Source organism: Pagrus pagrus, assembly GCF_965226575.1.
Source record: "Pagrus pagrus genome assembly, chromosome: 21".
Taxonomy (NCBI): domain Eukaryota; kingdom Metazoa; phylum Chordata; class Actinopteri; order Spariformes; family Sparidae; genus Pagrus; species Pagrus pagrus.
This window is the reverse complement of record NC_140208.1, coordinates 7,866,405-7,892,282: the sequence shown is the minus strand read 5'-3', so window position 1 is coordinate 7,892,282 and position 25,878 is coordinate 7,866,405. Positions and strand designations below refer to the sequence as shown.

At 43.1% G+C, this 25,878-nt stretch overlaps 2 protein-coding genes and 1 long non-coding RNA gene across 3 annotated transcripts in view; 2 read left to right on the top strand and 1 right to left on the bottom strand.

Annotated features, from left to right (window-relative positions):
• prkcea (protein kinase C, epsilon a) overlaps positions 1 to 11,309 on the top strand; it is a 32,251-nt gene extending 20,942 nt beyond the window's left edge. The window contains exons 3-15 of the mRNA XM_084342380.1: positions 1,903 to 2,068; positions 2,167 to 2,201; positions 2,858 to 2,946; positions 3,228 to 3,357; positions 3,935 to 4,077; positions 4,575 to 4,677; positions 5,291 to 5,505; positions 5,766 to 5,939; positions 6,044 to 6,198; positions 6,389 to 6,527; positions 6,877 to 7,065; positions 8,261 to 8,407; positions 9,372 to 11,309. Coding sequence (XP_084198506.1) covers positions 1,903 to 2,068; positions 2,167 to 2,201; positions 2,858 to 2,946; positions 3,228 to 3,357; positions 3,935 to 4,077; positions 4,575 to 4,677; positions 5,291 to 5,505; positions 5,766 to 5,939; positions 6,044 to 6,198; positions 6,389 to 6,527; positions 6,877 to 7,065; positions 8,261 to 8,407; positions 9,372 to 9,521 — 1,835 coding nt within the window. The 3' untranslated portion in view covers positions 9,522 to 11,309. The remainder of the gene's footprint in view (positions 1 to 1,902; positions 2,069 to 2,166; positions 2,202 to 2,857; positions 2,947 to 3,227; positions 3,358 to 3,934; positions 4,078 to 4,574; positions 4,678 to 5,290; positions 5,506 to 5,765; positions 5,940 to 6,043; positions 6,199 to 6,388; positions 6,528 to 6,876; positions 7,066 to 8,260; positions 8,408 to 9,371) is intronic.
• On the bottom strand, positions 631 to 25,878 carry LOC311250586. Its single transcript, XR_014621299.1, has 3 exons — positions 25,807 to 25,878; positions 23,414 to 23,528; positions 631 to 1,104 (listed from the first exon to the last, which is right to left on the bottom strand). It is a non-coding gene; the product is annotated as an uncharacterized lncRNA (long non-coding RNA).
• Positions 11,723 to 17,583, top strand: epas1a (endothelial PAS domain protein 1a; the record flags this gene model as incomplete). The annotated part of the gene is made up of 9 exons (XM_084341721.1): positions 11,723 to 11,748; positions 13,010 to 13,176; positions 14,458 to 14,690; positions 14,807 to 14,891; positions 15,016 to 15,116; positions 15,203 to 15,366; positions 16,993 to 17,099; positions 17,183 to 17,351; positions 17,498 to 17,583. 9 exons carry the CDS (start codon positions 11,723 to 11,725, stop codon positions 17,559 to 17,561), a joined length of 1,116 nt encoding a protein of 371 aa, XP_084197847.1. The 3' UTR covers positions 17,562 to 17,583.

Below are 25,878 nucleotides of genomic sequence, written 5' to 3'. Positions count from 1 at the left end.
GAGCCTTTTTATTCAGATTTAATCTCTAATCTTATTTAATCTTAACAGATCGATCTAAAAACTAACTCACTATTTGAAGAGCCACTTCAACTATCAGTTCAACTTTAGCTGCAACTTGATTTCCTCTAAGAGCTTCGACCTAATTGAGTTTTGCACAAACATATCGATGATCCTGTTCTGAACCGATTCCACTGCCACTTCAACTCCTTTCAGTGTCTCCACTTTTGCTGCATCTTTATTTAGTTTAAATGTTTTGACTTCAGCTCTTGCTGCCATTTCAAAAAACTTCCCTTTCCTTCAGAAAACGGAGCCAGTTCTGGTTTTATTTTAATCAAATGTTGAAAGATTATTTTGCAAAAGTGAAACTTAAATTTCCTTCAGAAAAAAAAAAAAAAATCCTCTTCTGTTTATATTTGTATTGAATCTTAAAGGATCTGTCTTTCAAGAGCCACTTCAGCTGTCATTTCAACTTCAGCTACAGCTTCAACTTAATTGAGTGTTTCACAAACATATTGTCTCGTCCCGCATTTTAGGGACCACCTCAACTCCTTTCGATGTCTGCCATTTCAGAAAGCCCCCTAAAAAAGTTTAAAATCTTTTTTTCTTTACTTTTCTTCAGAAAATGTAGCCAGCTGTTTTATTTTTATTCCATCTTGAAAGATCATTTTGCAGGTGCATCTCCAGTCTCGCTCAGTATTTCAGGGTCCACTTCAACTTCTGCTAAAACTCAACAGCCACTTCAACTTTTTATTTTTCTTCAGCAAATTTAGCATTTAGCATTCAATATGTCTTTAACCTCAGTAGATTTTCTTTCTATTTCCATCCCTCTTTCTTGCAGATTGATCGCTGCCACGCTCGTACTGTTATTCATTTTTATGTCACATTTGTTTATACCACCATCTGTAGTTCAGCCTTTCCTCCGTGCTGCTGGTCTCGGCGTCCAATCTGAATCTTCGGTCCGTCCGTATGTGTGTGTTTAGTGGACGTCCGTCTCCCAGTTGGTCGGCCGGCAGAGCGCGTCTGTCTCCACGGCGATCGCTCTTCACTGTTGTCATGCCTCGTCGCCCCTCCTTTTGTCAGCATGCCTGTGTGTATGTGTGTGTCCTGGACAGATGGATGATGTATTATGTAAAAACAAAGTGATCCCAATAATGGCCTGTTAAGCTGTCTCCACACACACACACACACACACACACACACACACACACACACACACACACGTACACAGACACACAAAAACACACACTTTCACTCATATACACTCCTACACACACACACACACACACACACACAGAGAGTCCCTAGACAGCCTGTCTGTAATCGAACTCTGGAGGCTCAGCAGTAACCACATCTATAAGGCACTCAGGAGAGGGATGGAGGGAGAGTGAAAGTAGGACAGGAGCGCGGAGAGAAGGAGTGCGTGTGGGAGTGAGAGTGGAGGTGGTTCTCTTGTCTTAAGGTTACCCTCGGAAAGCATTTATGTTTCCGGGGAGATGCGGAGAGGAAGGGAACGGCTGGTTGGATGGCGCTCACTGAGGAGGAGTATTTTAATATGCTGTCCTTCGTTTTAGTGCCCACACATGGAAGTATAAATAGCACGCACACGTACGCATGCATAGGCCTCTGGTAGGTGCGGGGTGTTTGCGAGAAAGCGGGAGGGAGGGGAGGGGAGGGGAGGGGAGGGGAGGGGGGGAAAGGAAGCTGAGAGGCCGTTGAATGATTAAACATCTCGAGCTAGCGTGATGCAAATGATCTTTATTTGTACAAACAGTCTCAGGAAGTAAAATCGATGTGCGTAAGAAAACATCCGCGTGAATGCTCTGACTCATAAACACACACAAAAGTTATGACATTTTCCCTTCGCAGATCTTGTTGATGCGCTTGTGTTTGTTCCCTCGACAGCCTCGGGGACCAACGAGAATGAGGAGCGGGTGTTTCGCGAGAGGATCGGCCCTCGCCGGAGACAGGGCGCCGTCCGAAGACGCGTCCACCAAGTCAACGGACACAAGTTCATGGCCACCTACCTGAGACAACCAACCTACTGCTCACATTGCAGAGATTTTATCTGGTAGGCAAAACACGCACGCAGAATTAACCTGTCGTTAACATTTCATTAAACCGACCTGACTGAAACGCTGACTCCACTGTGTGTGTGTGATCTGATAGGGGCGTGCTGGGCAAGCAGGGATACCAGTGTCAGGGTGAGTACTTTTCTCTTGACCGGTTCCAATTTCTCAAGTAACGCCGCACGTCATGTAATATTTAACAGTGAGAACACAGGATGGATTACATGTTGCTGAGTGACAGCTGTGATTTGGTCGCAAGCCACCGTTAAAAAATCGATACTGGATTTTCCGGGCCAATGCTGAGACTGATATTAGGGACATAAGTAACATATTTTTCACAATGATCCCTCAGATATGGTTATCAAACACAATACGTACAAGCCCGTCGCCATACCAAACACAAAACACAAGGTAGAAGGTAATTTATTCGTCATTGTGCAACACAGAGTTGCATAATGAAGTTCATAAACTCCTCCATGCTACACAAATTACAGAAACATGTATGCAGTTATTTATATAATATCACTGGCCAAGTTGCATTGTAGGTAATGTGGGCACCCGGTTTGGAAAAAGAAGAAGAGTGCGTGGAATAAAAAAGTGATATCTCGAATATCGCTGTGGAAATAATTAGAAAAAATGAATTTGAAAACATTGAAAGCGATCCAGGGTTTTGCAGAATCATCCAGTGTTTGTGTTTGGTCTTGTGAGTACATTATTTGCCGTACCTCTTCTAATAAAACTCTTGACTAACTGTTCCTAACGTTGCGAATGCTTGATGTCGATGCTTCCAGTGTGCACGTGTGTCGTCCACAAGCGCTGCCATGAGCTCATCATCACCAAGTGTGCCGGGATGAAGAAGCAGGAGGACACACCTGAGGAGGTACGCGCACGAAAAACAATAAACTGTGTATAACAAATCAACACAGACACACTGAATCATGAATATGGAAAGAGCCGCTCGCCATTCAGGCCTGTCGTGAATAAATCTGTGTTACTTAAGGTAACATGTGTACACGGTGTACTTACACTTGAGCCGCATGCATTATTCCTCCGATAATGCCACAGTGACCTCTTTGTTACATTCTGTGTGTGTGTGTGTGTGTGTGTGTGTGTGTGTGTGTGTGTGTGTGTGTGTGTGTGTGTGTGTGTCTCCCTCTGTAGGTGGGTTCCCAGCGGTTCAGTGTTAACATGCCCCATAAGTTCAGTATCCACAACTACAAGGTTCCCACCTTCTGTGACCACTGTGGCTCCCTGCTGTGGGGCCTCATGAGGCAGGGCCTGCAGTGCAAAGGTGAGTTCAAGTGCAGTCGGGAATTCATAGTGTCAGCGCCGACGAGTGGATTTAGAGGTGCCAAACCAATATGGGAATATATTTTTATTTTATGGGAATATAAGTAAAAATAGAGAAATGTTTAAGTACATGTTAATTCATTGTTTTAGTCCTGTTGAAAGAAAAAAAGGGTTTTAAACATTTTAATTTGATAACTTGATACATTTCTTGTCATTTTTTAATTACATATCCGCCACGTGTATCCGATGAATATCTGTCAGTAGGTGTATGAACATTGTTTATAATTCATTATTGATTTTGACAATCGATTAATCATTTAAACGTGGAAAAATATAGAATATTTTCTGATTCAATGTGTATTTTGGAGGTTTCGCTCAGGAAAAAGACACCACACCTGCGTTCATGTGGCTGGAATAGAAAAATTTAGAGATTTTTTAATCTATTTAAGGACTAAACTGCGCTGCCAGCAAAACGAGCAAGCAGGTGTGGTTTTACATCCTGCAGGCTACTGATCATCACCTGTTCTCTCAGACAGTCTTCTTGTGTTTTAACCGTTTTCATTGTTGTTGTCGCGCAGTGTGTAAGATGAATGTGCACAGACGGTGTGAGACCAATGTAGCTCCTAACTGTGGTGTGGACGCCCGAGGAATCGCTAAGGTCCTGTCTGACCTGGGAGTCACACCTGATAAGATCTCCAACACCGCACAGCGCAGGAGGAAGGTAACGGCTGTCGCTGTGACTCTGCACATTCAGTCCCACACAAGTAGAGATATTTCCATTAATACGTTTTACATTTAACAACATGAAGGACTTCAAGGACACAGTTCAAGTTTGGGTGTGCCTTTTTTTTAAAGATTGCTATTAGCTTTGTCTTTTCATTACTTTTAACAGATGGTTTTATTTTAAGATATATTGAATGTCATTACTGAGATTCTGATGTTATCCCTGAGAGACTGCTGTCTAGACGCTGGGACCTGCCCCTGTTTGTCCGTACTTTCTTTTCAACATTAAAAAGTTAATTCATTACAACGGATGGAAATAATATTTGAGACAGTCTTATTATGTCAACACTTTCACGTCATAAGTGTTGAGATAATAAGACAGAAGTGGCACAAAATGTAACGCAGGAATGAAAAGCAAAGGAAAGGAAAGGAAAGGAAAGGAAAGGAAAGGAAAGGAGCGTAACAGAACGGTCATGTTGTCTCCCTCTCTCTCAGTTGACTCCAGGGCAGGACCCTCCCCAGTCTCCTCCTGAGCTCTCCACGACTGAGGACAACAGCTTCAGCCAGCCAGCTGTCCCCACCTCCCCCTCACAGCAGGGTAACACACACAAACACACCCACACACACACACACAAAAAAACACACATCCATCAAAAACACACAAGATTTGACACAAACAGGCGAAGATTTCAAAACTCTCTGAGATTCGTTTCCGCAGCATGTGGTTTGAATGTGTTAATTTTACCAGTGAGAGGCAGCATTTCCATTTCACTAACAATATTATCTTAAAAATAAGTAGTTGAATCTGTTATTGTTGCTGTAGATATAACACTAAACTTGAATTATCTAAGAATTATCCCCCTCCGCCCACCACCACCATTTGGTTGTCTCAGTTAGTCATCGTCCTCTCACACTTTGCAAGCCGAGAATTAAAAGTTAACTTTTCTCTTTGTGGAAGGAGTCCCACTTTTGTTTCTATCAAGCCAAACGATGATAATAACGCTGCTATTTTATCAGGGATGCTGCAACTGAGTCATCCCAGGTTTTAACAGAGGATGCGATCGTCATATTTGAAAGTTTAGCAAAAAGTAAACAGTAACAAATAGTGAGCAACATTTCTAAAAAAAAAAGAAAAGAAATCTTGACAGGAAAAAAGACAGTCGGCCTGTTTTCGCTGATGTCTGATCTGCTTTTTCCGTCGACACCCACAGACTTGGCAGGGCTGGATCGCCTGCAGGACGCGCTGTCACTCGATCAGCAGGGACCCCAGCACTCCTCCTCCTCCTCTTCTTCTTCCTCCTCCTCCACCACCTCCTCTTCCTCCTCGTCCTCCTCCTCGGCAGGCAGGGAGAACGGACAGATCCAGAGGAGGACCCTCAAGGACTTCAACTTTATCAAGGTTCTCGGCAAAGGCAGCTTCGGCAAGGTGCGACGACACAGAGGAGGCGTTTGAGGGGGATGTCTGTTTGTTTATTTTCATAATTGAAACAGTGTTTTTTTTGTTCTTTTTACAGCCTGTTTCAGATTATTATTATCAGGAAATATCAGGCACAGGATAGATGTGAATTAGGTTGTTTACAAGCAGCTGTTTCTACACATCCAATTTCACTTTTCCTTGGCAGGGAACGAGATGAGTGTGCAATCTCATGTCTGACTTGTTTTAACTCCTTCATCTTTCATCTCCAGGTGATGCTGGCGGAGCTGAAGGGGACGGAGGAGGTTTACGCCGTCAAAGTGTTGAAGAAGGACGTGATCCTGCAGGACGACGACGTGGACTGCACCATGACGGAGAAGCGCATCCTGGCCCTCGCCCGCCGACACCCCTACCTCACCCAGCTCTACTGCTGCTTCCAGACACGAGTACGACCACCAGACGGCACGCGCAGATTTGATGATTCACCTCTGCTTTCTCCGTTTCATGCCTCTCTCTCACTTCCTCTCTCTCTCTCTCTCTGTCTCTGCAGGACCGTTTGTTTTTTGTAATGGAATATGTGAACGGTGGAGACCTGATGTTCCAGATTCAGCGATCCAGGAAGTTTGATGAGCCGCGCTCTCGTTTCTACGCCGCCGAAGTCACCTCTGCCCTCATGTTCCTGCACCGTAACGGGGTCATCTACAGGTAAACGACGCCCACGCGTGTTTTTTGTTTTTCAACCGAGGACACCCTCAAGTAGATTCTTCATAATATTCACAGTGTGTCCTGAATTTGTTCAATTACTTGAGGAACTCATTTCACGCTCACTTCTCCCAGTGAGACCTACTGGTATGGAACCCAGATGGTGCTGATCCGCTCTCTCTTTCTCTGTCAGGGATCTCAAGCTGGACAACATCCTGCTGGATGCAGAGGGACACTGTAAGCTGGCAGACTTCGGCATGTGCAAAGAAGGCATCATGAACGGAGTGACGACCACCACGTTCTGCGGCACGCCCGACTACATCGCCCCCGAGGTGAGCTGCACTCTGGTTAACTGTTGAACTCTGGTTAACAACTGTTTATATATCTGAAGTCCTGAGTCTCCCAGTTTTCCCTTTTGAATGGCGAACCCAGACTACTGCCACCTGGTGGTGTGGACAGTTAATTCCCCGCACGCAGGCCCAAAATGTACAAGCTAGTTGGCTGTCGGTTTGCTCAGCTGACAGAACATCTCACAAAATAAAAGACAATTAATTGTGAGCAAAATAGGAAACACATCTCCTGCTTGCTGGTCATCAGTGAACTGTGGACAGGGAGTCTGATCCCGTCTGTTGCACCAGCGGACATGTGTTGCAGTATTTAACACAGGTGATGTTGACTCAGATCCTGCAGGAGCTGGAGTACGGCGCCTCAGTGGACTGGTGGGCCCTGGGGGTGCTGATGTATGAAATGATGGCCGGGCAGCCTCCGTTTGAAGCCGACAACGAAGACGACTTGTTCGAGTCGATCCTCCACGACGACGTCCTCTATCCTGTGTGGCTCAGCAAAGAGGCTGTTTCCATCCTCAGAGCGGTACGTGCCTCTTTCTGCATCTTCTTTATCTGATTATCAGAGCCATTAAATTCTCCTCAAGAGTGCATCTCATCCTCTTTAACGGTGATTCTTGTTGGTGCTTGAAGGCGTCCTTGGCAGAACGAAGAATAGATTAATTTTAGAATAATTTAATTAAATAGATTTGGCTAATGTCCTGAGTGTAACTGAGAAAGCTAAGCTAAGAACTAACACAAGTATTAATAACACAGCTACATGAAACACAGCAACTTAGAAAAATGAATAAACAGGATATGTAGACGTATCATTACTGCACTGAGCAGCAACAAAATTATTGAAGGGCCACGCTACCTGACGAGGGGCCTTTTAAAGCCCAATGTCACGATGGCACAGGGCTCTGTAGTCGATGACTGTCAGCTATCAGCATCTGCCAACGCTAAGAGTGTGTAGGAACCCTGTTTACTGTTGTTTGTACCGCTCACTCGCTCACTGATGGAGCACAATTGTTCACTGCCATTCGCTGCTCGTTCTGTTTAACGTCGAAGACGACAACTCCCATGATCCCACGCTACTGCTTCAAACTCCGTCTTTTGTTATTGTTTTGATTGAGAGACCCCTCGTGGTATAAATTACACACTGTGCCTCCAATCTAGAGGTTTGTTGACCCACAAATCAGCCCGCTGCGCCATGAAATGAATGCCCGCGATTTGAAACGTGCACATATCTCTCAATATTTGTCCCATGTTCGCACACTACCATTCATGTTTCTGTCCTCAGAGCTGCACACGATCAACTCGAGTGCACTTAACACAGAGGTGTTTCGATTGGCTGCGCTGCGATGCCGACAAGAATAAAATAATGTCGGCCAAAGAGGTCAGAGTCATAACAATATGATCATAAAACCACAGCGGATCACAAAGTGCTCTCACAATGGCGAACAGATGACAGAACAAAAGAGACGCAGCTTTCAGCGACGGTAAATAACACCAGCACTCTGCTGACCTGTTTGTACCGTCCACAGAGCCATTAATGCCTCCGCTCTATTATTAGCACTCAAATGCTCTCTGCTCAGCCGCTCGTTCTGCTTCTGTCCTCGTCACTTTATGGATGAAACCGCAGCTAAGTGTCTAAAAAAGGGGCTGTTTTTTTTTTTTTTTTTTCAGATGATGCAGTTTGAAATTAATAGCGCGCATTATGTGTGTGTGTTTGTGTGTAGTTCATGACCAAGAACCCGGCCAAGCGACTGGGCTGCGTGGTGAGCGCGGGCTGCGAGGAGGCCATCAAGACCCACGCCTTCTTCAGAGAGATCGACTGGGTGCTGCTGGAGCAGAGGAAAGTCAAACCACCCTTTAAACCCCGGATTGTAAGAGACACACACACACCACACACACACAATCACACACTGATGTTTGACATCCATACTCATGTAGAAAAATCTTCCTACATTTACTGACTTTTAATTAAAAAGTGGACACTTCACACTTCAGTCCGCAGCTTGCAGTAAGATGAGGTCATCTTGTGGTGGGAACAGGCCAGAAAACACTTTTGAAGGAAAATGCAAATGAGCATCTGACAATTCAGCTTCAGTCCCTCAAAAAATATTAATAGTCAAAGATGACGACGGTGAAACAAGGTGAACTTGGCTGTGCCGTGCCACCAGACTCAATTCATCTTCCGCACAAATATAGTTTTACTTTTATGAATTATCCATCACTGATGAGTCCGAATCCGACCTGATGACAGGCATCAAGAATAACTGTCATTATGGATGGACTGATTATCGGCCTGGTATATTATCGTGGCTGCTATTCGGCAATTTTTCCGATTGCTGGTCTCTGTGTTTTTGTGTCTGATTGCTGATAAAATTAATACATTTAAAATTCACTAGTTTGACTCTGATGCAGCACCACTCTGTGGGCTCGCTCAACACTGTCTGATCAGTTACACGTCATCAGTAATAGCCTGTCAACACTGAATAATCTGAATCTGTAAAGTAACTAGTGGGGTGGAAGTATAACGTAGCAGAAAATGGAAATGCTCAAGTGAAGTACCTCAAAGCTCTTCGTCCAGAGTTAAAAACTCCTTGTAGTGTGTTCAAAATAAATAAAGATTAATAATTAAATACTTCTGGGAGCTGCTCTTGCAGACACACGCAGCAAACAACATGTTCCCGTGTGTGTTACCACAGAACAAGAAGTAAGTCTCAGTGGTCAGAAGGTGTCGCTGTCATATCACTTTTACAGCGCAGCAGATTTTAGAGCGTCTTCCTCTGACATCCTTCCCCTCTCTCTCTGTGTGTGTGTGTGTGTGTGTGTGTGTGTCTGCAGAAGACCAAGCGAGATGTGAATAACTTCGACCAGGACTTCACCAAGGAGGACCCCGTGTTGACGCCCACGGACGAGGCCATCATCCGACAGATCAACCAGGAGGAGTTCAAGGACTTCTCCTACTGCGCCCCCGAGGAGACGCAGACCTAACACACACACACACACACACACACACACACTGATCCGAAAACACTAAACCTGTCACGCACGTACGCACACACTGCTGACCATAAATCCCTTTACACACACACACACACAGACACACACACACACACGATCACTCCTTTACTTTGAAGCTATTGGTTGTTGTTACTTTTGGAATATTCTTTACTTGCATTGTGTTGTTCTTGTTGCCTGGGTTTATTATGAATATAAATATGAATATTGACTATGAATATGAATATGAATATACACACCTGCACATGCTGTCTCTCACACACACACACACACACACACACACACACACACACACACACACGCTGAAATCCCATGTTTTACTCACACAAACACGCTGTCGCACACCTACGAGCTCACTGCACATGCTCAGACACACACACACACACACACACACACACACTGCTTCTCTCCCCAGCACACATGTGGACTGTACAGTAGGTGCTGGGTGCAGAGGCCTGTATATAGCCTGTGTTGAGTGGCTGTATTGTGTTGGTATCGTCTGCTAGTAAAGGAGAGTCGTGGCGCATGGACAAGCACCCTACCTGTGTTATTACTGTCCTTATCGTGGACCAGTTAGGGCCAAATACCCTTTGTGCAATACCCTGACTATCTATATATTTTACGGTTTTGTTTGTTCATGTGTTTATTTTTGTCTCTTTTTTTTTGTTTCTTTCTCCTGGAAATGTTCTTCATTCGTGGTATGATTGAATTTTACTTTTGCTCTCATCATGCGACAGTTTCCCGTCTCGTGTGCACAAACTGAATGTCGAGCTTACAAGTTACAGGCTATCGAAACTAATTATGCGGAGCGGAGCGTTACAGGCGGCCTGTGTAGCAGTTTTAAAGAGCCCGATTTTTTCCAGCTACTTCATCCATCTGCTAGTCTCAGAGTCCGTGTCTGTCCTGCCGGCGTGAATGTGCTGGCGCGTGGGCGTTATTTTGTCGTGAATGTACATTTTCGTACGTGTGAATGCGTGGTTTTATTCCCCCCTCCCTCCTCTCCCTGTGGGTGTGTGACTTTTTGTCTTCAGCATTTCTGTTTCTATAGTTACCATCAGTGTTTTCCTTCACCCCCCCCCCCACCTCCCTTTTCCTCCAAAGCACCAATTCCCCTTTCCCCCCTCCCGCCTCCAGCAGTCTCACTCAGCCAAAACCACTTGCTTTTCTGACTTTTTGCTTTTTTCAAGAATGGCTTTTTTCTTTTTCTTATTGCTCTCTCTCTTTTTTTTTTTTTTAAATTTTATTATAATAATTATTATTATTATTATTATTGTAAAGTGTATCTGGAGGAAACCTTTGTGTATTATACTATAACTATACTATCATAGGTCTGTTACAGCCGGGTGAAAAGAAATGTGGAAAACCAGCAGCTGAATTACCTCTTATTTCAAACACACACACACACACACACACACACACACACACACACACACACACACACACACACACAGACGAAAACACCACACACAGACTCCTCCCTCCTCTCTCTTCTTTCTCACTCGCATTCACACACACACACGCACACACACACACACACACACACACACAGAGAAGGACTGTTGTCGCGTGTACTGTACAGTGATCTGAAGGCGAGCTGGTTTGCTCTGTGTGCAGTAGAGTCGGTGTGTAGTGAAGCTTTGTGCACCCAGGGGTAGGGCTGTTCCTGGTCACATCTATCTTACTCTGTGCCAAAATGTAGTGCAACAGCCAGGCTAGTCCTGTCTGGTCTGATTCCAATAAAACACTGAGCTGTCTACATCACTCCCAGACTCGTGTGTCGTCCTTGCCTTATCCATTCTCGCAGCAGCAGATCTGCCTTTTTTGTTTTGTTTTTTACGTGGAATGCTTCAAAGTTTGTGAGAGGAGAGGGCTGAGTGGTGGGTGGGAGGGGGAGAGGAAGAGGTGGGAGGGTGATGCTGACCTATCATCGTGCTCAGTTTGTGTAGAGGTGATGCATGCAGAGGGGAGAGAAGGAGGAGGAGACACTCGCTGTTCAGCCACTTGCCTTGTGACATTTGGCACCACTAATTGCCTCTCTGATTAACTCGACTACCTGCGACGGTGCAAATTGCAGCGAGGAGATTCCCCGCCGTGCTGCGAGCTCCCGCCGCCATCGCCGCCTCTCTCATCTCTACGTGCACCATGACACCTGATAGAGACGCCCGTGGGACGCGATGACAGCCGACAAGGAGAAGAGGAGGTAAAGCTGCGTGTTGCTTTGTGCATAGAGACATTATGATAACCATCAAGCAACTTTTCCCAACTCTTAATTGTTATAAATGTCCTCTAGTAGACTTCTTTAGCAGATTTTGTCTTAAAGGTGCACTATGTAGTTTTGTGGAAGACATTTTAAGAAGAAGAGTGATTGATTTTGTCTTACTTTGTTTATATATGGCGGACCCTGCCACCTCTCGAGCTTCAATAAGTGTCCTGGGGAACTTATTTTCCTCTGAGAACAGCTTGTTTGTTCAGTTGAGGGGGAAAAAAAGTATTTGTGAGTTTGTATTATAACCTCATTAATGTGGTAAATGAGTTTGACTTTCTTCTCCAAAACTACATAGAGCCCCTTTAAAGCGTTTTGGGTGTTGTTTAATTATAAAACATCACTGATCAATGCCCTCACTGTCCTTCCTCCGTTCATCAGAGGTGGAAGAGCTGCTCAAGTCCTTTAAACATAAAGTATAATTAACAACACCCCGATGGGAAAATACACTTCAAAGCCGTGCACTCAGAATCACTTTAAAAAGTAAAAAGTGAGCACAGAAATAACCTCAAATATGAGACTTCTCTTCAGCGTCAGCTCAAATGAAGCGTTGAGTGCTTCCCTTAATATTGAGAAATTCTCTAAACATAATGTCGAAAAGTCGCCGTGTCGTCAGACAGAAACGTGACTGTTCAGAATGACTGCAGAGTTTTGTAGAAATTACATTTCAGACCAGTTTTAGGTGTCGAAGGCCGAATCTGACTTTGCAAAGCTACAGCTGTAGAGAGCAAAGTGCACTGTAAAAAGTATTGCTTTAAAGTAGGGCTGCACAGTCAACCGAAATATTATCACAAGTGCAAGAAACTGCAGTTTTCTTGATAAAGGTGAACTGTGCATTAAAATAAAGTACTGTGTTTTTGCAGAGATTCCCTCGTCTCGTTCTCCAGATGTAAGAAAACATGTTTGTTTAATATAGTAAATGTCACATCGTCATGATTTGAATAGTTTTTTCACTGAAAATGAGAACCGTGATGCAACTTTACATAGTAAGAACCTGAAAGAGTCCTGTTATTCTCACTATGACTCATTTGGATGAGTAAACCAAACACCTGTTTAGGTACTTTCTGTTGTACTCAGTAATTACGAGAAGTTAATTTTATATTTCTGCGTGCAGTGCGTTGTCTGTAACTTACTTCATGTTATTTATATCTCATTAAATCAATGTGAATCTCAGTACCGTGACTTGATTTTGTTGCAGGGCGATCAGCCGCGAGGCAGCCAGGAGGAGACGACGGGTGGAGTCGGACGTGTTTGGGGATTTGTCTCGTCTCCTGCCGCTCCAGCCGTCCGTCCGAGCTCACCTGGACAAGCCGTCAGTCATCCGACTCACCCTCAGCTACATACGCACGCACACGCTGCTCAAAGGTACTAAAACTACACAGGCTACAGGCCAACGTCTCACACATCACTGACCGATAGAGTTTCAAGAGCATGTCATTGATATCTGTATATATTTTATATATATTTAGGATAGAAGGCTCCAATTCTTCTTATTATCTTTCTGTCTCCGAAATAAATCACGTTTTTAAGGCCTTGACATGCTTGAAAAGTAATGAAACTGCACACCAGAAGTGAAAACTCGGAGGCATGTGGAACGGTCCGTGCACGCACCGACATGTGCAGGAGTGCGAGGGCCTGTTCGACGCAGCTTGCAGCTTTGATTGTGTTTATGTTTGCACTGTCAACAAAAAAAATTATATGTAAAGACAGAGAGGCCACAAAGAATACTTTTCATTTTTACGATTAATCCTTTCCCCTCTCTAATGTCAAAAACAGCTCGTCACAACTTCCCAGAGCCCGAAATGACGTCTTAAAATGGCGTCTTCTGTTTCAACCGGCAGCCCAAACACCCAAAGACTCGTCATTTACTGACATAACTGACAGAGTAAAGGAGCAAATCTTTACATTTCGGAAGCTGGAACCAGCAAATGTTTGACATGTTTGCCTGAAGAATCGATTATCAAAATCAAATTATTAATTAATTAAAAAACATCAATTTATATCATCAGATCATATTACGCTTTAAATAATGCAAACAGAATTGAGGATTCAACCATGAATATTTGCTTGAAAAAAAAGCTGATTCTTCAAAGTGCCTCTTCAATCGACACCTTATGAAGATGAATTAAGTCTGCAGAGGGTTTGGGAACTCATGCAGACGCTGAAATATCGCTTGTGTCCGTCTTTTCTTTGCAGAGCTGTATAATAAATCCAGCTATGAAGGAATTTGTGGCACAGTGTCCAAAATACTCTATATTTCAAATGAACGTTTGAACCTACATGCACAGCAATGGGTAAACTCTGTGTCTAACATACGGCTGAGATGTGTTTTTTTTTTAGCAGAACCTGAATAAGATCAGTTTGTTGTGGTAAACAACAAGTCACAATAGCGGTGGGTTTGACACCGGTGTTAGACAGAGGAAGTCCCTGACAGTATAACACCTGGAACACACACACACTCATAGTATGTAACACAAAATAGATAACACACCACATCCTCTGGTTTTTAGTTCCCATGTATACTGAACCTCGCTGAAAATGTACAATGGAGCGGAGCCGTTTCACATGATTTTCACAGCAGTTTTGCAGAAAGAAAAAACAGCAGCACGATCGGTAAAAATCACCTCTTTTCTTATGCGTTTTCAGGGAGGACGGGGACAAAAACAGAGGCCGGTCACGCAGTAAAATATGCTCAGGTGAAGGAAGGTGGAGAGGATCGGCCAGAGTGTGACGAGGAGAGAGAGACGGAGGAGGTCGAGGCCTTGGAGGAGTCGAACATGTACCTGAGGATCCTGGAGGGATTCCTGATGGTCCTGTCCACTGAGGGAGACATGATCTTCCTGTCTGACAACGTGAGCAAGTACATGGGCTTGACACAGGTACACACACACACACACACACACACACACACACACACACACACACACACAGGATGTATTGTTTAACGGTTTAAGGATTCAGGATTTAAAGATAAGTACTTTATGTCCTCCGACAGACCGAGCTGATGGGACACAATATCTTCGAGTTCACTCATCCTTGTGACCACGAAGAAATCAGAAGTAATCTACGTCTAACGGCAGGTGTGTGTGTGTGTGTTTGTGTGTGTGTGAGCGTCGAGCACTGTCAGCAGCAAGAGTGTGCGTGGTTTCTATGAGAGATCAAACAGGTTTATCTGTGCAGTTCGTTAAATTGCTTGTTTTTTAGAGGAAGTCTGGCGCGGCGCAAAGAGGGACTTTGTCATGAGGATCAAAAGCGCTCTGACACACAGAGGAAGAAGCGCCAACCTCAAGTCAGCTACGTGGAAGGTTAGCGAGAAACAACTTTGATGAAGATTGCACGGTCCGATCATATTTATTTGCTCCGTTCTGATCCACCGCTCTGTGGTTTTTAGGTTCTCCACTGTCAGGGCCGAGCGAAGGTGTGCGTCGGCCCGTCTTCAGTTTCCTGCCTGCTGCTCACCTGCCAGCCTCTGCCCCTCTCACACACGCTCCTCAGCACACACACCTTCACCAGCCAGCACAGCATGGACATGAGGTTCACGTACTGCGACCAGAGGTGATTCACACACATGCATACACACACGTATGCTTCGTGAGACCCCTCTATTCGTCCTCAGCACTCGCCATAAAGTTTTTATTTTATGTCTGAAGGCCCTGACACACCAAACTGTGATCAGAGACCGTTATGTCGCCTCACGTCTCCTGTTTCTCTGCACTTGAATGCAACGCAAAGACTACAGCCAACACCACTCTCGCTTATAGAGCCGCCTTACTCAAGATAAGTCTGATACTTGGAAATGTAACTGACGAAGACGTAGAGGAGAAAAATAAGGAGAAACCGCACTGAAAGGGGCCTTCCCTTTCTTTTTTCGTTTCTTTTCTCTGCACTGATCCTCTTATCTAAACAGCCAATCAGAGTGATCTCTCTCAGCGACAAGCCACTGATTATACTCACATGCTGAGTGGGCTAAAAAGCTTCCAGCAAGGGCTGTCCAGGACACACTGCACCGACCGCAGCCTCGGACGCTTACTGACGGCCCCGACCATGTCCGACGTGTAGGGTCCTTTATCTTATAACCTGGTGGCAGGCATTATAAGAAACTACAACTAGGATGGCACTCAGTAGAGTGCATACCTTCACCAAGGCCCAAGAGTCCCCTTCAATTCAATCAAGCCAAATCCAATATCAAACTCGACAGCCTGGAGTCACTCATGTTAATGGGATCTATTCTGGACCGAGACCCATCCTTAGTCCAAGTTTGGTGGAAACGTAACCTCCTTGGTGGAGGTAATAATCATACAGAAATAGCCAATCTTCTGGCTCATGGTCCGGTTTGCTTATTAAGGTCATATAGAGGCATCGGCACTTAATTGAGACTGTTTCATAACCAGCTAGAAGTTCCTTGTGGAAGTGGTGCTTTTGTTTTACTTCAACAAAGTGGTGTAAGAGAGAGAAACGCGTCTTGAGGTTGAATATTTCTGTCAGTGTGCACATCACAAACCTTTGTTGGTGATCAAGCTGCCAGAATATATAGACACCGTGAGAGAGTGAAGTGTGATTATTTTAACTTCCTCCAAGCTGCTTAAAGGGAAACAGAAAGAGAAAGTAAGGTTTTATTAATTAAGCGTGACAAAAATGATAAAACAATTCAGAACTAACTAAAAAACTGCTGCGTTGTTCCTTTTTAAAGTTCCCGTTTTTTTAATTATAGACACTCAAACTGCTTAACGTCAGCGAAAAATGAACCTGTTTGTGTCTGCTGCTGAATAAGTCAAAGGTAAAAGTAACGATTATTGTCATTATGGATTACTCTTCCCGATTAATCCCAATTAGTCAAAAAATGTCAAAATAATGTTAAAACAATGCTCGTCACAATGTGAAGACGTTTTCAAATCGCTTCTTCTGTCCGACCAACAGTCCAGAACGCTACAACTCTTTATTTACTGTCATAAAAGACAAAGAAAAGCAGCAAATCCTCACATTTAAGAAGCTGGAACCAGCAGATATTTGACATCTCTGCTTGAAAAAAAGATGAAATAATTATCAAAATAGTTTGCAACTGATTTTCTTTTGTTCGACTGATCTAAAGCTCTAACTTGATGTTCGATCTGCTCTTGTCAGTTGAAGAAAACAAGCATATGCGGCCGTCTTCTGTAAAATAAATTCAAATTGTTTCCGCAGAGTGACTCCGCTGTTAGGTTACGGTCCTGAGGAGCTGCTCGGCCGCTCCATCTACGACCTCTGTCACACGCTGGACACGAGCTGTCTGACCAAAAACCATCTGAACTGTAAGTAGTGTAACACACACACAGACACACACACATTACACACCTGTGAATATCTCATTTCACCCCTCTCTGTCCGTCTGCAGTGTGTTTGAAGACTCAGTCGGTCAGCGGTCAGTACAGGATGCTGGTGAAAGGTGGAGGTTACGTCTGGGCGGAGACTCACAGTGCCGTCATACCCAGCGTCCGCCCCTCCAAGTCCAGGCCCGGCGCTCACCAGCCGCTCTGCATCCTCTGTGTTACCTATGTCCTCAGGTGTGTGTGTGTGTGTGTCATTTGATTTACTACTCTACAAGCTACATGTATTATTTTTTATAAACGACTTGTCTACACAAAAATGTCATCAATGTGGCCGTTACCTGGTTTAATGGTGTATGTGTGTGTGTGTGTGTGTCTCACAGTGGCGTGGAGCAGCCGTCCCTGCAGCTCTCTTTGGACCAGACTGTCCACAGATACTTGCGGTGAAACCGGAGCCTGAAGAACCAGAAACAATCTTCTCTACCTCTGTCTGTGAATTCTTGTCATCATATTATTTTCACTGATTCAACTTTTATTAAATAACAAAAGCTTTTCTAATTTCGAAACGCCTCGCTGTGTGTTTGTGATGCTTCTGAGGAGCTTGAAATGATAAGAACCGCCCGACAGCTCAGGCCCATAATTTGTCATTTCTTTTAAGCTCTTTACTTCACATTTCTGCCACGCTGTTTTGCATAATCGTTGCAATGGCACGATATCTGCCTCCTCAAAGAAAAACTGGAAGCTTTAGGTGTAGACTGTGGTTGACAGACAGTTGACGGGGCGTAGTGAGAGTTGAAATGTGTTGACGATAGCAGGCGGTTTGACTTTTTCATGACCTCTCTGGGCCTGACCTTACTTCCTGTGGGGTTTCCTTCTGGGCCACCTGACACGTGGGGTGACATCTGACTGACAAGCATAGACATGGTGGTACATTGCACACACACACACACACACAAACACGGAATATATATAGAGCGATATGCATTGTGCTGATGAGGAGATGTGAGCAGACGCAAGTCAAAGCCACAGCTTCCTGAATAGAGCCACTCGAGAGGAAAGTTCTCGTGGGAACTGTTTCAACTTTTTACCTCTCGGCCTCTGAATTCACACACACACACGCACGCACGCACACACACGCACACACTATTTCAAGTTTCACTTCAACTGGCTCTACTGGTGTCATATTGAGTTGAAATGACGGTTGAAATGCATGAAAGAATGAAAACGAACAATGACGATGATCCTGTGAGATAGTTTTGAAATATCAGAGGGCTAGCGGGCTGAATTTGGTTGAAAAGTGAAAGTTTTTGAGTCCGTAGATGTTTCAATCACTGTATTTCAGTGTGCAGATTACATCTGATGCTACTCCACCACACTATGGTAGCAGAGAGCGCGCCGTCTTTTTCTCTGCTACCCATTTTCCGTTTTAAATAACACATTCTTGTGCACAAATGTAAAAAACCTTAAGACTTTTCCTTCTCACTTTAGTTTAGAGTTATAAATGGCTCAGTACAGAATGTGCATTTTGTTCACAAGCTGTCTGAGTCACAGCGCTGCCACAAATAAACTTCCAGTGTTGGGAAAAGTACCCAGAACTCATGATTGAGTTCAAGTAATATCGAAATATTACTTTGGTGGAAGTGAAACTCGTTCAGATGAATAGTCCTTGAGTAATTTGATATTATATGTGCTGTTACAGTAATATTATATATATATATATATGATCCGATCCAGCATTTTTCTGATTATCACAATCAGTGTTTTTATTATATTTTAGTATTGTTGTTATTCGGTTGCCGATAAATTAAAATGTAAAAATGTGTTAGATTGTGATGCAGCATGCAATCTGCAATGTAACTAGTAACTAAAGTGATCGAATACCCCACATGTAGTGGAGTAAAAGCATAAAGTAGCAGAAAGTGGAAAAATTAAAGTACAAGTTACTCAAAAACACCTATTGGTTAAATGTACTTCGGGGCTATTGGCACCCCACTTTACGGCCCTGGCACACATTTGATTTAAGATATTGATTAACATAACCCAGTTCCAATCATTCCTGTCAACTCCAGTGCAGCTGGTGGTGTTTTCACCTCGTCTGTCTGTCTGTGGACTGATTCTGCATCTGCATAGTTCTGCATACTGAACTGTGTCCAGGATCTTTGTGGAAATAATCCCTTTAATAATCCCCACATATACATTAATTTCATTAAAATGTCAGTTCATGACATTCTGTCTTTAGAGGTAAGAAAGAAAATAAATGTTTGTAATTTAGGTGAACTGCTCCTGTATTTTTTAAAAACACATCTGGATTCTTAAAGTAACATAAAAACACATGTCTTTTAATCGTATTCTGCTTCAGACTGTTATGAAATGTGTGGATTTGTATTCTGACCCTCACACTGATGCAGTCACTCTACAGCAGGGAGGGAAACACTCTTGCTCCATCTAGTGTTTAACTGTAATCAGTGAAGACACAACATACAGTCAGCATCCTCTGCAGAGCGGCCATATTCCTCACAGTCTTTGCTGCAGACAGCGTCATGTGCACGCTTGTAAACATGCGTATGGACTGTTCATCCCACAAGCGGTCACCATGTCTTCTGGAAGATTCCTCCAAAGACCTTTGTAAGATCTTACATTTAACAGAGAGAGAGCAAATTTAACCTGAAAACAAATACTGCTATGAAATGTGCTCTAACAGATATGAACCCATTAGAAAACATAACAAAACAAAGTCACTTTTAATGTATATTTTGCTTTGCTGTAGCCATTACTCACCTTTATATTGTTTATTTATTTGTTTACTTATTTGGATCTTCATTAGCTGTTACCAACGCAACAGCGACCCCTTCTGGGCTCCATAGAACAAATTACTGCAACAATTAACTTCAACTATGTAAATAAAAGTAAGTGGAAGGGATATTACATACATGTATAATGATACATAAAACTAGGTACAGCCTTTCTAATATAATCAACAACTAAAAACAACCTGAAGTGAAATCATTGCAAGATGGAGACATTCGTCTACCGGCTGTTTTAAATCCTAGAGGAATGGATTTATATGTATTATTTACAATATATACTCCCTTTTCTTCTGGTAATCTTAAAAGACACATAGTGTGCTCATTTTCAGATACATATTTTTATTTTGGGTTTTAGGTTTACATGCTTTAATGCTAAATAAACACGTCAATTTTTCGATACTGTCCAGTGCTGCAGCTCTGTGTCACCCCTCTGTCTTTAAGACCCACCCTCCTGAATACCCCGTCTGCTCTGATTAGTCAGCTCACACATGCCTGAGCCAGCACCGCTAACAACAACTCAGCAGCTGTGCTAAACTGAGCAAAGGTGTGACATGGTGAGGTAGTGTGATGTCACAAAGTCACAGAATTAAAAGCGGGACTGCTGACGAGGCGTTTCAGGAGCAGTGTTTTCTGTGGGAAAGAGGAGCTCCCGTTGGTGCTGACTTTGACCTTTTTAACTTTCAAGATCTTTTAACAGGCACAAGAACCTAAAAACACAATATAGCACAATAGGCCTCCTTTAAATAGTCATATGTTCCATATTAAATGTATTATTTACAATATCTATCCATTGTTTCAGGTTAGGAGGCTCTTGAGAAGCCATCTTGGCTGCTGTCATGAGAATTTTAAGTACATATTTGTCTGTGATATCCAGTTCCTTAGGTATCAGAATCTCAGTGTTTGACAGGGCGTAGGATTTATCTGTCTAGTGACAAAGTTGCAGATTGCAACCAACTGAATACGCCTCTCCTCACCCAACCCTTCCAAAGCATGTAGGAGAACCTATGGAGGCCTTCAGGTGATGAAAAATGCAAAAAACCCTCCACCCTTTGTCCGTTTTAGGCTACTGTGGAAATGTGGCAGTGCAACATGGCAGAAGACCAAGGCTAAGCTAACACAACAATCTTAGTTTCAGGCGATTATACAAGAATGAAATCATAATAAAAATTATTACAGAATTATGAGTATCATATTCAATTCCTTTAACATGCAAAATATGTAAATTGTGTTTTTTTTTTTTTTTACACTTCTCGATACGAAGCACTGAGCATGAATGTGTTTATTGAGAGATTATCTGTTAATTAAGTCTGCAGTTTTTTTATCCTTAAATAACTGAGTCCTTTCTTTGATCCTCAATCTCTTCTGATAATTTTACAAAAAAATAGTTCATCTCTCTATATTCAACCGCATCACTTTCAACTTTATGCCAAGTAAAGTGACACGAACATGAAAACAAAACACTTCTGAAACAGTTTTTGTCCTCTGTGTTCACTTCTTCATTAACTTGAAAACCTTTTTCAACATGTTGGATTAGACTTCTCGACCGTCTTGTTCCGGTTGTTTGAGACCGTGCCGGGTTTCAAGGTGACCCCGGCAGTCGTTGGGTGATCTGTGTCAGAAGCCTGATCACTCCAGTATGAGCGAGTCTGAGGCGCAGGGGGGCGGAGATACAGTGAGAGCAGGAGGAGGTCGCGGTGGTGGACTGAGGGTTTTAATTTCATACTACCATGAGTAACCAGACTGAGACACAAAAACACAGACAGGAAGACGGTCCCTGTCCCTCCAAACTCTCGTGCCTTTCCAGCGAAAGCAACATGTGACCAGACCGAACAGGCCCCTGTTTAACCCTCCTCTCCTCCCCCCAGTCACACCCCCATGGTCGGTGGGTGTTGTCAGGCTTTCAGCCAATGGCATGACAGTGCTCACCCTTTGAAACACAACCATGATAAATCAGTGTGTGTCAATGCAGGGAGGAAAACACTTTGAGAGAGGGGGGAGAGGGGGGAGGTGATATGATTAAAGATAAACAGGAGGCACACAAACAGGGAAATACAGGCGGAGAGATTGTGTATTACCAATCAAAGGCAGTAAAGAACTAGGTTTTAATGGAGCAATTTTTATCTAATCATTAATTGTCTTTTATTGGTCAACGCTGTAAGAGTAGATCAAGATAATGCAAAAGTGGTGAAGCCGGAGCTGAACTGACCTCTGGTGCAGAGCTCACAGTTCAACGGTCAATCTGTTTTTACAACTTTACTGTAGGAAGTCTGTAAACTGCCTTTCAAAGAGCGAGGTTATTCATTGTGCTTTATGTGAGGGAAAGAAATTAATTAGATATTAAATAATAGACAGGAATATGGAATAAGGGAAATAAAGGTGCAGGAAAACAAAACTTACCCCCAACTTTAAAGGCTAAAGTTGGGGGATATTTAAAGGGGCACTAAGTATTTTTAGAGAAGGAATCCAAACTCAGAATTTTAATATTTACAATATCAATATTAATAATAATACAAAATCAGAAATAAGTATTTTTTTAACTGAATAAACAAGCTGTTCTCAAAGGAAAATAAGGTCCCCAGAACACTGTTTGAAGCTAGAAAGGTGGCAGGGTCCGCCACATATAAACAAAGTCTGGGGACATTTGGGATAAACTTTTTTTTTTCAACTTTATTCTTAAAGCAACATTATGTAGAAAGTGGCATTTTCTGTTTCTGAGTGCAACACCACTGTCGTTCACCGTTTTGTTCACATGGGTGTTTGCCCGACGAAGATCGTGTTCACGACGTTGCATCAACACATTTTGGGGGGATTTTTGCAAATTTCAGCATGTGGACAACGTCTCTTTTTTTCTTTGCATGCCGCTTTTTGAATGTGGTTGAATGTTCACGTCGTCCGCCTCTCTTGGTTTTAAAGCGTCTGGAAGGATGGATGATTGAAGTAACATTGACCATTTTTCAAAGGAGGACTCTCATGAAACATAAAAGCAAGGCTGTTGCCTTGTTCCTGATTAATTTCTGAGTAGCGACAGTCCTCAGCTCCTGATAATCTCTACTGCTGTTTGCTTATCTTCCAAAAAAAAAAGGAAACAGAAAGAACAAACAGCTATGTGAATATTCAGATGTTATATCCCCTCTTCTGACTGTTCTATGAAAGTCAGGATATCAGCTTTTAAGAGACAATAAAGCTTTATGGCCTTGTAGTACACAGCTAGAACAATGGGGAGATAAGCACTACCATTACTGCATTAGCAGGAGTGAAACAGTGCCTTGACATTGTGCCAGTTGGCTAACATGATTACTATTGATTACTTTGTCCGCCTGACATCAGAGCGACGGACACAGGATGTTCAGAACATTTACAAACCGAATCTCCACCGAACCTGTGTGAGCTTTTTTTATATATTAAACACCTAAAAGAGCCATAATTGTCTTTTCGTATTGTGCAATCATGTGTTTGTACCACTGTTCAAGCTTTCTGAGTGTGTATTTGTACCTGCACCCGGGGGCATGATCTAATCTTATCTTCTGTGCAGAGTCCACGGGTGTAAAGCCCAGGTCAGGGCCTTCATTCAGACGAGCTCAGCAGGAAGACTCTATGCCATTTAGAGCTGCAGACAATGTTCGGGTATATACATTTTGGTGAACATGCAATGAATGCAGTGTTAGATAAGAGCCACGCTATATAGATACGGGAAGATGCATCGACACGAACATACAAGAAGCAAAAAAAAATTCCTTTTTCATGAGCTCGACCACGCCAAGGGTGTAAATGACATCTATTCAAGTCAGTTTGGGATCTTGGGGCTCCTCAAGACTTGGATTACATCGGACAAGCTGTATGGAGCCATTTTTATATATTTTTGGTTGTTGTTTTAACGATTATAGTCCCCATCTACTTCAGCTGTTTAGGAGAATGCTACAACGCTTGCTCGCAGCTTTGTAAGGCTGTATTTAAACACTACAGTGCCTGGAGAGAAGGGCTAATGTCATGTGCCATCACAATGACAATGCTAACATGCTAAAGTGTAGCACAAATAATATTACCATGCTCACCATCAGGGCAAGTATTGGTGTGCTTACTTCCTAATTAGCACTAGTATTGCTTGAATAAATGTTTTAAGATAAAAGTCATTCTGATTCATCCTCTGGGGACTATACATGTCCATACATAGTTTCAAGCTAATCCATCCAACAGTTGTTGAGATATTTCAGTCTGGAGAAAAGTGTTAGACTGACCTATGACACTGCCATCTTTAAAGCCACACCGCTATCGTGGCTTCAAAGCTCTGCTGATTGGCAGATCCGTAGGTTGTGCCCATGATACCTTCCTCCTATGCTGAGTAAAAAAGGCAGCTGATTAAAATGATCTTGAGCAATCTGGTGATGTCATCACAGCTGAGAGGAAGACGCTCACCCTCCCCCCCTCACCTCTTTACACAAACACACATACCCCCAGCTTTCATTTCCAGCTGTCTCTGAAATGCTTTAAAGCAAACCCCCATTCACACATACACAAACACACACACCATGAATGACCTCCTGCCCTAAATTACACCTTCTCACTTGGACGCATAATTGCACGCATCGCGCACACACATCTACACAGAACATGCATATAAGTTAGGCTGTTTTCCAGCACAATGGCATTTGTATTGTCTTTATTAAGTACTACTCAATACTAGAATGGCACTCAGTAGAGTTTTCATCAAGATCCATGCATTAATGAAAATGTGGAAAAGTGCCCTTCCTTGCAATTTTTAAAGAAAGTTAGATAAAATTCCCTTTATCTGGATCCGCACCAAAAGTTAACGGGGTCTATTCTGGACCGAGACCAATCCTCCATCCAAGTTTTGTAAAAATCCGTTTAGCAGTTTTTGTTTAATCAAGCTGACAAACCAACCGATGGGTCACATCCTACTAGAGTAACTAAAGTCGGCTCACAGTAACATCAGTATGAGATAAACAGTTGAAGGACAACCTGATTTTTGTCAAATGAAATTGTGAATAGATTGCAAGAAGTCTTTAATTTTTAGCCATGCTAGCAGCTCGGCTCAAGGGATGACAGCTCCAGACTGAAACATCTCAACAAACATTGGACGGATTGGCATAAACTTTGACATTCATGGTTCATCCGTTCACTTATCAAGTAAAATGTCCAAACATCTAGCGGATGGATTGGCACAACATTTTGTAAACACTGGTGGACCTTTAACTTTTGATCTAATGCCATTACCAGGCTCAGTTCATCCCATACATTTGTTTATGACTTGCAAAACTAATCCCCATAAGCTTCAGTCTACATTGTGTTTTGAGCTCATTAGCGAATGTTAACATGCTAACACACTAATATGGTGAAAAGGGTACATGTTAGCATGCCGTGTCAGCTAGTACAGCCTCACAGAGCTCCTAGCTTAACTGAATTTAAATAAAATATTATTAAGGCCATTATGGATACTTTTCAATAGTCGGTTATGTGTGCTGGAAATCACACACTGTAGCTGCATCACCAGATCAACCCCCTCATTAACTGTAGCTGTCCATGAGGGAGGTTAATGACTGATGCGAACACAAAGGGCCTTTTCAACAGCTCCCATCTGACCCGCTCTCTGTTTCCCCTCACGGCTGTGTCGACTCACTCGACAGATCAGCGAACTGCTGATGACAGCAGGTCTCGTTTGAACACACGACAAAGTACAAACCTGCAACACTGTGGACGCCGTACAAAAGATAATGAATAACAACGCTGCCGCTCGTCATATCTGCCAGCTTATGCGTCTACAAACTTAATTAAATAAATTATATTTACTATAGCATCCATCCCAACATATGTCATGCAATCACGTGAACATAAATCAATGTATATCATTTAACTTTCCCTTCTCTTACTTTTCTTCCCTCCATCTTTGAAAGCCAGCGGTGCAAGCTCGGGAGCGCGCACTGTCAGTTAGACAGAAGCGG